At 37.1% G+C, this 13064-nt stretch overlaps 1 protein-coding gene across 3 annotated transcripts in view; it reads left to right on the plus strand.

Annotated features, from left to right (window-relative positions):
• The window catches only part of abca2 (ATP binding cassette subfamily A member 2), a 57355-nt gene that overhangs the window by 23710 nt on the left and 20581 nt on the right, over nt 1-13064 (plus strand). For 2 of the 3 annotated variants that reach the window (XM_039659348.2, XM_039659350.2), the window contains exons 3-15: nt 2395-2506; nt 3204-3367; nt 4560-4681; nt 5028-5138; nt 6564-6740; nt 6893-7114; nt 7825-8177; nt 8259-8418; nt 9497-9625; nt 9722-9889; nt 10032-10128; nt 10503-10676; nt 11197-11299. In XM_039659348.2, the coding sequence (XP_039515282.2) occupies nt 2395-2506; nt 3204-3367; nt 4560-4681; nt 5028-5138; nt 6564-6740; nt 6893-7114; nt 7825-8177; nt 8259-8418; nt 9497-9625; nt 9722-9889; nt 10032-10128; nt 10503-10676; nt 11197-11299 (2092 nt within the window). The remainder of the gene's footprint in view (nt 1-2394; nt 2507-3203; nt 3368-4559; nt 4682-5027; nt 5139-6563; nt 6741-6892; nt 7115-7824; nt 8178-8258; nt 8419-9496; nt 9626-9721; nt 9890-10031; nt 10129-10502; nt 10677-11196; nt 11300-13064) is intronic. The other variant, XM_039659347.2, reaches the window with a different exon arrangement.

The following is a 13064-nucleotide window of genomic DNA, read 5'->3' on the forward strand; positions in this document are numbered from 1 at the left end:
GTGCCAGCTGCCTCATTTTTGCATGTCAGGCAAGGCTGCCAAAGTAAATGGAGGCGAAAGCTGAATCTGAATTGACTGATGCTCTAATGGACGATCACATTTCTCCGAGCCATGCATTAATTAAGGCTTCATTAAATAATCTCAGCAGTTATAGGCCTAATTTAGTCATTAGCATTTCAATGCAGGGCAAATTTGTAGTGAGGGATTGTTTTTATCAGAGAATTGCCATCTGAAAGGTAGTATAGCCTAAATTTCAGCAAGTGATTTGTGTCCTGTTTAACAAATGCTACAGGCGTTGTGATCATTGGAAAAACTAGATTGAAAAAAATTAAAACAAAGAAAAAAAACGTTATCCAACTTCACGTTGCCGTGACCATTGTTTAGTGCTTCATCCACATGCTCTAAATGCATGGTGCTCATGACGAGTGAGACGCAGGTTTGAATCTGGCCTTTAAAGGAGTAGTTCACTTTACAAAAAAAAATTTTGCTGATAATTTACTCACCCCCATGTCATCCAAGATGTCCATGTCTTTCTTTCTTCAGTCGAAAAGAAATAATACAGTATATATAAATATATATATATATATATATATATATATATATATATATTTTTTTTTTTTTTTTTTTTTTTTGAATGAGTGATCGTTTCGCTTGATAAGACCCTTATTCATCGTCTGGAATCGTTTAAAGCCCTTTGAACAGTTTGCAGTTTGCACTAAAACTGTCTGTTGGACCTTGAACCGCAAAGTGCATTATATGGAGAAAAATCCTGGAATGTTTTCATCAAAAATGTTAATTTCTTTTCGACTGAAGAAAGAAAGACATGGACATCTTGGATGAAATGGGGATGACAACTACTCCTTTAAGTCACCTCAGTATAATTGTATTTATGTGATAAGCTCATCAACATGATGTTGTTTTAAGTCCCGACTGTTGAAGACATGTCACTTAAAGAATCATAATGGAAAAAAAGTTGGTATTGGTCATTAATAAACTGTTATGGATTTTAGTTATTAATAATTTTAGTTAGTATTCATTTATGAATGTTAGTTATTGATAACTGTTGATAAAAAAAATGATATAGGCTACACTATCAAAGACTAAAAAGTAATTCATAATTTTATTCAGCAAGGATGCATTCAGATTCAATTGATTATAATTATAATTAGACTATATTACAAAAAAATCTATTTAACTAAGTGCTGTTCTTTTGAACGTTCTGTTTATCAAAGAATACTGAAAAAAACGTAACCATTTCCAAAAAAAATATTAAGCACCACAACCGTTTTTGTTGTTAAAAATATGAGCTGTGTTTTTATAATAATAATAATAATAAATGTTAATAATAATATTAAAAAGAAATGAGCACCTAATCATATCTTAGAGTATTTTCTGAAGGATCATTTGATACCGAAGAATCAGTAATGATGCTGAAAATTCATCTTTGACATCACAATAATAAATTGCATTTAAGAAACTTTTTTATTAAATAAATGCGGCCTTGGTGAACAAAAGAGTTATTTTAGAAACATGAAAAACTTACAAGCCCCAAACTTTTGAAAGGTACTCTAGATGCTTGAAAATACTTCTCATTCAAACTACCTTTGGTCTACATTAGGATGATAAATGCTAAAAACACCAAATGTGCATCTTTTTCTCTTTATTTTGTTGGTCTAGTGCTGAAAAGCTTTCTACCTCTTTTATAAAATATCAAATTGACATGCAGGCACTCGTATACATTTCTCAGGAGGACTTGAAGGCAGCAATGAGTCAGTCCTGGTCCATGGTTGTCACTCGGGGCCTATTAGAAACAAATTTACTAATTTACCCAGCCGTCCCTAAAATTTGACTCCATATATCAAGTGTGTTCTGAACTCTGTGTATCAAGTGAGTCATCTAAACACTGCTGTTCGTTCAAGACATGACTGGCAGCATGTAGGTGTAGAAGAGCTATGCAACACAGTGTGTTTTTTTTCTCTCTGCTTCAGTGACAGTTTGTCCAGTAAACCTGTAATAAATGAATGTGAAGGCCACTTGTTTATCAAAGCGATCTGACATCTGAAACCCCCTCTGACCCCGTGTTTGCTCTCTGATATGTGACGGCAGCTTCTTTTTCTCTCCCTGTCTTTTAATCTCTCCCAAAATCTTTGATCTGCGGACCTTGGAAAATGTCATCATAATTGTTTGTTCTGTTATCCCACATCCCACATAAATATTTATCTCCATCCGTACACCGATCTGTTTTTATGTTCCTCTTCAATTCTACATCTGAACACAACTGCACCTTCGTCAAACCCGTTTAAACCTCATTGCAATGCTGGATTTCACTCTTCTTTCACCTCCATCCTCTCCGTCCCTCCACCCTGTTGGTCTGTTTTTCCCGGTTGTGTTCAGCCTTCTACAGCGCGGCCCCTCTCACCTCGGCGGGCATCATTCCCATCATGCAGTCTCTGTGTCCGGATGGTCAGCGGGATGAGTTTGGCTTCCTGCAGTATAAAAACTCCACGTGAGTCCACCTACGCTCCCTATCTTGTTTTATTTTTTGTTATCTCTCTTCCGATGACTAAGATGGGCTCTAATGGATTCTGTTCTCATTATATGGTGTGAATAGCAGTCATCATCACCACCTGTAGTAGTGGTCATATGAGCTGTTAGATTGTGTAATGGATCTTATCTTTGTGCTTGGATATGAAATGATCTTGTGATGATTTGTAACATAACTGACCTAATTTCTTGTTTTTGAATGCGAGTGTGCTAGTTTAACTAACAGTATGTATGTATGTATGTATATTTATGTTAATATATATACAGTATATATATGTTAATATATTAACATAAATATACATGCATACCACTGGCAATATGAGAATATCATCAGGTATCATAATATACAGTATATATATATATATATATATATATATATACACACACACACAGACTGTATATATATTATGATACCTGATGATACAATATTATCTCAACAACTTGCCAATATACTTTAATACTTTGAAATATTTATTTCTCTCTCATCTGTAATCTCAATTCTCTACTGTGTAATCAGTAGACCAGTTGTGATCACACTGGTCTAACAGCTTTTTTTTAGTGGGTTTATCTCTTGTTTAATGGTTTGCCCCAATCTTTTTCTTATTTTGCTCTTCTCATTTAAAGTTTCACCCTCTTTTTTTTCCCCTCATATGTCTCAGTGTGACTCAGTTGTTGGAAAGGATCAGTGAAGTTGTGGAGCAGAATCACTTGTTTACGTCGGACAGGCCCAGTTTGGGAGAGGAGCTGGAGTCACTGCAACAGCACCTTGAAAGTCTGAGCTCAGCACAAGGCCCTCTAGAGAGCCACTACAACACCAGCCATGGTCAGAAAATACATATGCATACATACATGCTGTACATACACCAACCACACATGTATGTATTCAAATTAACTTAGAAAATTAGAAAATAGAGGCTTATCACTATAGTATACACTAAATAAATAGTGCTGCAGTTTCAGCTTAATTTAGTGCTGCTTGAATCCCATTGTTATAAGATTATATATATATATATATATATATATATATATATATATATATATATATATATATTCTTATGAGAATAAAGAACAAAGCATATTCAATTGACACTATATACTGTATGTATACTTTCAAAAACCACTGAAAAAATTGCATCTTTTCAGCTCTACTCTCATGCATATACCGGTATATGAAGATATGTAGAAGATTTATAGACCACGTATTGAAAGGAATCATAGACCACAGTGAAGACGGTTATATAGCAGTACATTTTAGAGAAATATATGCTTTTGAGTGTTATTGATCCGATTTCTTACACACAAGTGTAGACATTATAAACATCTACACATCATATAAAACATATTAAACACTCCTACTGGATTTTGTGGTCTATTAACATTCATTGATCTGTACTGTATGTGAATGCAGGTGACTGCAAAAGAAACTAACATAAACTAACACGTTCATACCAACGTTTAAAATGACCTGCATAGTGTAAACGCATATGACCAATATTAGATCTAAAGGTCACACTGACCTCTTTGTACTGTACTTGAAAAACATAAAGTAGGCCTATATTAAACTAAGAATCAATCACTTACACTACTGTTCAAAAGTTATAGAAACTATTCATTTTACGCTCAGTAAGGCTGCATTTATTTGATCAAAACTGTATTAAAAACTGTAATGTTGTAAAATATTTTGTTTTAATGTATTTTTAAAATGTAATTTATTCCTGTCAAAGCTGCCAGTCAGAAATCTTTAGAAATTTTCAGAATTCATTCTAATATTCTGATTTGGTGCATTTATTATCATTATAAAAATAAAATAATAAAACAGTTGCTTGTTAATATTTTTTTTGAAACCGTGATACAGTATTTTCAGATTGTTTACAATTATCAAAATTTTTTACAGCAGCATTTTTCGTTATATTGTAGTCTTTACTATAATGCATCCTTGCTGAATTCAGTTATTTCAACAGCTCCAAAAAAAAAACTGCTTTGATGAAAAATGGGTGTGCATGTCTCCGCTTCAGGTTTCACTGTAGGAAGTGTCCTCAGGAACCAATCCATGTTCCAGCAGTTCCTGATCAGAAACCTTTCCCTGCCAAACGACACCGCCAGCCTCCTGCTCTCTTCCCCCATCAATCTGAAAGAGGTCAGTCTTCTCACCTCAACTTCTTTTATCCTCCAACCTAAGTCAGACAGCAGTGCTTTTGAAATCCAAATTATGACTCAGCGTCATGCTCCTCTGAGGCGTCTTCTTCTTTCATCCTCTTTGGAATCTCAGCTCGGGTTTGCTGCACCGTTAACAATTCTACTCCATGACAACAAAGAAAGAGGTTGTGCGATAGAATCTAATGTTTTAGGGCAGAAGAGCTCCAGGGTTGCACGCTTTAATGGGTTAACGTGCTGTAGACAAAGTAAAAGTGTTGAGTTTCTAAATCTGTACTGAGATGAGATAGGAGTTTCTAAATCTGTACTTGTGTGTGTGCGTGCTTCAGGTGTATAATCTCATCTTTGGGACGTATCCTAAAGTGGGATCAAAGGCAGGAGAAAAGGATGAAGGGCAGCATGAACCCCACAGTCCTGGAGAGACGCTTGTACAGCTGGAGGTATACAATGAATGAAACGCACACACGTTTTATTTTATTGTGCATGTATACAGCACATACACTGCCGTTCAAAAGTTAAGGTCATTTAGATTTTTTTTTTCACTAAGAAATTAATACTTTTATTTAGCAAGGATGCATTACATCGATAAAAAAGGCAGTAAAGACTTTTAAATTGTTGCACAAAAAATATATTTCAAGTAAATGCTGTCCTTTTGAGCTTTCTATTCAACATAGAATCATGGGGGAAAGTATCATGGTTTCCACACTATTTGTGTGGGTGATATTCGTAGCTGATTACATACTGTATGCATAAATAAAACACAATGTATAAAGATATATTCATGCAACAGTGCCTTTTTCTTTAACCCTTTTATCTTTCCAAAAATGAAATGTTCTATCCATTATATGTCTTGGATAAAAGCAGCTGCTAATTAAATAAACAAGAAAGTAAATGCAGTTTAAAAGACTAAACTTACAGTAATTAAATAATAAAATATTTGTCCCACTCATGACTACTTAATGCAGTGCCAGTGCCGCTGCAGTGTCTTTCTCATTCATATTTCATACATGTTGCGCTGCTGTAAGCAACTTTTCTGAAATACCACACACATAATGTACCTACTGCTTGACGGATATCACGGTTTCCTGAGAAATCACCTGTCTCTGTCCCAGCCCTAGACATTGTAAACAGCAAAAAATGAGTCAGGCGAGCAGGCAGCACACCGTTTTTTTTATATCAGCAACGCTGTCTTCTTGTAAATCATTTGCTGTGTTTGCAGCCATTAGATTTGTTGTCTTATCTTTAGGTTGAGGATTATTTGTGAGCTAGCTATTAAAATGTTTATGCGTTATTGGTGGAAAATGTTAAACCTAATCATACTGGTTTCTGCATTAATTTTGACAGCCCTAAAAATTAGTTTAATAATGTTTAGTAATATTGAAACTGATACTCGGGTTTGGATTCAGTAGAGGGTTAGGTGGCATCTCACATCAGTTTATGCATCAGTGGAGTGTGGAAGATTACTGAAACGAGGAGGTAAAGTCCCCTACCTATGTCGGGGGATTTTTTTTTTTTTTCGTGGCCGTGTTCGTATTTTCATAAATGTATGTTCCGGTTTCATTTCATGCTGCTGACAAAACTGAAATTATCTTTGCGAAATAAAGACAGGAAAGTCTCGTCAAGTTGAAGTATTTTATATAAAATAATTTACTTTTATTTTACTATACTGTTGATTTACTTTCCCATGCCAATTTGCTTTGAGTAAACATTGCCAAATCAAAACAGGGACAAAATGCCCCTGCAATACATACTATAAATAGAATAATTAGTCATTTACTGTAAAGGTCTTTCCAATTAGTGCATGCAATTGCTTATAACCTTGCAGTTATAAAACAATCATGTTTCAGTCTCTCTTTCATACCCAGAAGCAATTACTTGGAGGCTGGCGAAGTCTGGAGGGGGGTTTAATTCAGAAGGCATTAAGAGACCCCAGTAAAGCAGCTCATCGCCAAGCTCTGCTTAAAGTCCTGTCCCAAGCACTGGGGATCGCTAGGGGTGGAGGAGGCCAAAAATTTGATCCTCAAGCACTGCGTGAGATGGAGGTTGGTCTGCCACTCCTCTTTAAACCTGAAGCTTTTTAAATGTCAAATACATTTATTTTTGCAATTCCTTTTCTCAAAAATTATACTCTTCTGTTTAATGACAACACCTCACAAAACTGATGGATTTCGTACATTTTTCCATGCTTTTTCAGGGAATTCTCTTGACTGGTGCAGTGCTTGATACACTCACTTGTGGGGAAGGAGGGAACAGCGAAATAAGCAAAATCCTATTGGTCCCTGAGAAACAACAGGCAGTTTTACAGTCCTATCTAACGACTGTTTGTGGTGGAGAGGCGGGGCAGAGGGCGGAGCTCTTTGGGAAAATGAGTGAGGCATTGAAGGATCAGATTGATACACAGAGAGTCTTTGATCAGGTACCTACAAAAATAACACATTTTCTTTACCAGACACTATTTGGTGTTTGTGTCATTTTTATGTCCCAGGGGTTGATTGTTATTAAAATCAACCTAGACTTTATACATAAACCATTTGTGTGAAAATTATTTATATACATTTTTTTAAAAATTACAGTTTATTTCTAAAGTTAGTGTATTTGTTTTAGCAGCTAGACAAGAGTGTCAATGATGTCATGTTTGAGATTAAATTTCAGACAGTGTCTGCTTAAAAAAAATCGAAATTAATTGATGTCACTTTCAGCAATTTATTAATAAGTTATTTCTAATGAAGCTATTAAATAATGCAACAGTGTTTTTATTTCAAATATTTTTTAAGATATTAACTGTTAACTCTGAAATTAGCCTTAGAAAGACAGGAATCTGTCATTTTATTCAATTTTATTACTGTTAAGAATGCCATTTCCACTACTTTGATTTCCTTTTAAACACGATATAGAATTTGAGATATGGTAAGATATGGAAATAACACTGTGGTGGGAAGCTTCAGAGAAAAGAATAATCAAAACCTTCACACATATACACATACAGAAGCTATTCACATTTGTTGTGAACAATTTAAATAAAGTCAAGAGAATAAAAAGAGAAAGTCTACAGAGCCAAAAGTGCCATGTTTACTGTACCTATTGCTTTCTCCTCTGTCCATTCTCCCTCCTGTCCTCCGTCCTCAGTTGCGTCTGGAGCAGTCTAACATGTCTGGACTCTTGGATCAGTCCCACCTCGGGGCTCTGCTGAAGAACCTTGCTGATGTGGAACGGCTGCTAAGAGACGTTGATCTGCTGTCCGGTCTGGCCAGACTGCTTCCTAAAGGGGCCTGTGCAGGCCACCAGCCTCCTCCTATAGCCAACACCACCTCATGGAGCTCCAACACAACAACATGGGGTCCCAACACGACAGACAGCCCTGTGGAGGAAGGAGAGGGAGCCGCAGGAAATGAGGCTGAGGCTGAAAACCCCAGATCACAGTTTTCTGCCTTTGTTCAGCTGTGGGCAGGTCTTCAGCCCATTCTGTGTGGGAATAACAGGTGTGTGTATATGGGTGTTGTGGGGTGTGTTACCTTTCTGAATGTGAAATGTGAATGTTATAATTAATGTTGTTTCGTTAGGATTATTGAGCCAGAAGCTCTGAAACAGGGCAATATGAGTTCCCTAGGCTTTACCAGCAAAGAACAAAGAAACCTGGGATTACTCGTTCATCTCATGACTACAAATCCCAAAATCCTCTACTCTCCCATTGGCTCAGAGGTGGACAAGGTCATACAAAAGGCAAGTTCAGACTCTGAAAAAAAGTTGAACAACATCTTTGAAACCTGAAGAAACCCTAGATTAAAGGGTTAGTTCACCCAAAAATGAAAATTAAGTCATCAATTACTCACCCCCATGCTGTACCAACCCCGTAAGACCTTCGTTCATCTTCGGAACACAAATAAAGATATTTTTGATTGAATCTGAGGGCTGGATCACTCTTCCATAGACAGCCTGAGGGACTGCCTCTTGACGGCCCAGAAAGTCATTAAAAGAAAAGGTTTAAATATTCCATGTGCCTACAGTGGCTCAACTATAACTTTATCAAGCGACGAGACTACTTTTTGTGCGAAAAAAAAACGTAAATAACGACTTTATTCGACTTTCCATTACTTCCTTATGGGCGCATGCGCGAGAACTGAGACGAGACCGTTCTTCTTCGACTACTTTTTGTTACCGGTTGCTCATCGCTTAGGAGTTTTACCGCCCCCTACCGTATAAGATGACGTACTGCTTGTAAACAGAACGTTTTGCGCCTCCGGCTATATCAGTACGTCATCTTATACGGCAGGGGGCGGTAAAACTCCTAAGCGGTGAGCAGCCGGTAACAAAAAGTAGTCGAAGAAGAACGGTCTCGTCTCAGTTCTCGCGCATGCGCCCATAAGGAAGTAATGGAAAGTCGAATAAAGTCGTTATTTACGTTTTTTTTTCGCACAAAAAGTAGTCTCGTCGCTTGATAAAGTTATAGTTGAGCCACTGTAGGCACATGAAATATTTAAACCTTTTCTTTTAATGACTTTCTGGGCCGTCAAGAGGCAGTCCCTCAGGCTGTCTATGGAAGAGTGATCCAGCCCTCAGATTCAATCAAAAATATCTTTATTTGTGTTCCGAGATTGAACGAAGGTCTTACGGGGTTGGTACAGCATGGGGGTGAGTAATTAATGACTTAATTTTCATTTTTGGGTGAACTAACCCTTTAATTCTTCCTTAATCCAATTTACCTATTCAAACTTCACTTCCTGGTCATTCTTTCATTCGATTTAGATTGTACCCAAGGTGGGTTAATCAGTTTTATTTTTTTTATTTTTTTTCTCTTTAGGCCAATGAGACGTTTGCTTTTGTGGGTAATGTGACTCACTATGCCCGTGTGTGGCTCAACATCTCAGCTGAATTAAGGGCCTTCTTAGAGGAGGGTAAATTGCAGAATCACCTGATGTGGTTCCAGCAGGTAACATTTCAGTCATTCATTTAAGTTTTTTTTTTTTTAATAGTACTTCATGTTGTGCATGTGCTTGATGTCTTTTGTTTTGTCCATATGTCATAGTTTATTGCAGACCTAAAGAGGCACCCTGAGCTGTTGAACGTCTCAGACAGTGAGCTGATGAACAGTCTGCTGGAGGAGAACTTCACCCTGCCAAACACAACCACTCTCCTGGAGCAGTTGCACACCATAGATAATGCTGCTTGTGGCTGGACAAACTTCATGGCAAAGGTCAGAAGAAGAAAACCTGAGGAGTGTGTTTTGATGTTGACACCATAGAATTAACACGATTACACATTTTCAAAAGTCAATTGCATTCTTCATATAACAGGAAAATATATACAGTATTTTTTACTTTTTTAAAATGCCTCAGGTCAGTGTGGATATCTTCAGAGGCTTCCCTGATGAAGATAGCATTGTCAATTACACACTGAACCAGGCCTACCAGGACAATGTCTCAGTCTTTGCAAGTAAGTGATCGATGGATCTCATAAAAGTTTTCCTCAAGTGATTGTAACAAAACTTGTAGAGAAAATGTGCTGGTCATATTGCACTCACAAATGAAAGGAAATAAAGAAAATATTTTATTGTGCTTAGAATATATGTAACCTATAACTTGAATTGAGGGGATAAAATTGTCCTAAAAATAATGTCACAAATCAATACAACGTAATCTTTTGGGGTGAAATATGACTCAGCCATTTATTAACAAGGTTTGTGAGACGGACCCATCCATTCCCCATTAAAGGTTGTATCAGCGATTGTGGGTTACGTCACTTTTGTTTAGTCGTACATTGTTAAATGTAGCCAGCAGCCATATGTTTAATCTGTGCTTTCTCTCTAGGTGTGATTTTCCAGACCAATAAAGATGGATCTCTGCCACCCCACGTTATGTATAAGATTCGACAGAACTCCAGCTTCACAGAGAAAACCAATGAAATCCGCCGAGCTTATTGGCGTCCTGGGCCGAACACGGGAGGCAAATTCTACTTCCTTTACGGCTTTGTGTGGATCCAAGGTATGATAAGAAGACTTACAGTAGCAGGTCTTTGTAAAAAAAAAATAGTCATAGGATAGGATATCGAATAACAGATATTGTATTGTATTTGCTCTAAACTACTTAAAATGTGAGCTCTTTAAACTTTTGATTTTATTGGCAGTGAAAGATCTAGTTTCCGTCTAGAGTGGTAGTCTAAACCCATGAGTGTTATTTCTGCCATTTGTGCAAAAAATTTTACAAAACTGTTGACAAAGCAATAAATAGCTCTCGTGTATTGAATTGCGATGGGAAAAGTGAAGTTGATGTTTTATTCAAAATGAAAACTATTCTGGTAAAAAGTGCACCTGGTTATGTAAAGCTTAGTGCGTCGTGAGCGTCAATAAAGTGCTGGTTTGGCTTTTCTGGAAGCTGTGCTTATTCAGGAGCTCAGAAAGGCGGATCAAAGCTTTCTCTCATTGCAAAAGTGCAAAGCTGCTGTGTGTAAATTTGGTTTAGATGATGGTGTGTGTTGATGTTTCCATGTTTCTTTGTCTTCTAGACATGATTGAGCGGGCAATAATCAACACGTTTGTGGGCCACGATGTTGTGGAGCCTGGAAACTATGTGCAGATGTTTCCCTATCCATGCTACACTAGAGACGAGTGAGCTTAGTCTCCCTTTTCTTATTATATACTTTGTATTAATTTCTCTTTTAGGCTGACTACTCATAGCCTAAAACACTGCCTTTAAGACATGGTGAATTGCAGATGTTCAGTTGCATTGTGTTAATGTGTGTTATGCATGTGATGATGAAGTGGTTTCTGAATTATCTCAGAGTCAGATAGAACACAGATGCCGAGATTTAAAAAAAGAAAAGAGAGAAAAATCCCTCGCTCCAGGCTAAATCACGCAACCTTTCCGCTCTGCTTCCACTCTGCATTAAATTTGCAGATGACACAGCATTAGTCAGTCTACTCCAGGGGAAAGAGGACAATCATAGACTCATCTTAGAACAGTTTATTCCGTGGGACCAAACAGATGTGGGATTTTAGGAAAATGATGATGTTTGTTACTACTATTTAACGAAAGCCGAAGTTTATACAGATTGGTTGTTATTACCTTCTGTTTCATTTGCTCATTAGAGGCGCTTTTCCACTGCATAGTACGGTACGGTTCGGTTCGGTACGTCTCACTTGTGGTGCTTTTCCACTGCATGGTACGGTACAGTACGGTTCGCTTCAGGTCGCTTTAAATGGTACCTGGTATGTTGAGGTTCCAAGCGTACTGTACCGGTACTAAAATGTGACGTGAAACACTGCAGATCACTGATTGGTCAGACAGAATCGTCACTACCAGCGTCATTGGATTTGCGACACGAGACACAGACACTTTTTTAGCAGTATTTTTGTTTTGCTGCCATCAGCCTCATTTTAAACACATTTTTCCGTCTAGCAGTTAAAAACAACCACATACCGAGAATCAGGAACACCATCCCCTCGATAGTCTCCATTGTTCCTGAGTTGTGGGTTTGAAAATGTGGCGCTTTTAAGATGATGTCATGGCAGTAGAGGCGCGCGCAAATAACGATCAGTCCCACACACTTTGAAGGGGTACTACTGCAGTGGAAACGAAAAGCGATCCGAACTGTTCCGCGCCGAGTCGAAGCGTACTGAGCCGAACCGTACCGTACTATGCAGTGGAAAAGCGCCATAGGAGACAATACTGTGGTACAAAAAAGGCAACGGAAGGAAATCCTAACCACAGCAAGCAAACTTTTATGCATCTTTAACTAGTTTACACATTTCTACTAGCTCATAAGTACCCACTTTACCAAGAATTTGATGCTACCATCAGGTCATAGGTTTAGGTTGCAAGCATAATTATATACAGATACACTATTGTTTTTTTTAAACGTTTCAATTTTTTTTATGCACACCCAGGATACAAATATTTGACCAAAAATGCAGTAATATTGTGAAATATTATTACAATTTAAAATAACATTTTTTCTTTTGATATAATTATAAATTGTTAAATTTATTCCTATGATGGCAAAGCTGAATTTTCAGTAGTGATTACTCTATTGAAACCATTGACTTCCATAGTAGGAAAAGAAATACTGTGGAAGTCGATGGCTGTCGTCAACTGTCTGGTTCACTACCATTATAAAGCTTGGAAAAGCAATGATATTTTTTTAATATAACTCCGTTTGTGTTCATCTGAAAGAAGATGGTCATATACACCTATCAATTTTCATTTTTGGGTGAACTATCTCTTTAAGAATGCCCATGTCCGAATCAACTGAAGACATTTGTCTCAAGGGATTAATAAAGACACTACTAATAAAACATCTCACAAACTCTGGTTAATACTCGATTTGTACTGGTGGAGTTTATAAGTAGTTACAGGATGTATTATACTTGTTGT

The sequence above is a fragment of the Pimephales promelas genome, chromosome 4, assembly GCF_988280905.1.
Source record: "Pimephales promelas chromosome 4, fPimPro1.hap1.1, whole genome shotgun sequence".
NCBI lineage: Eukaryota > Metazoa > Chordata > Actinopteri > Cypriniformes > Leuciscidae > Pimephales > Pimephales promelas.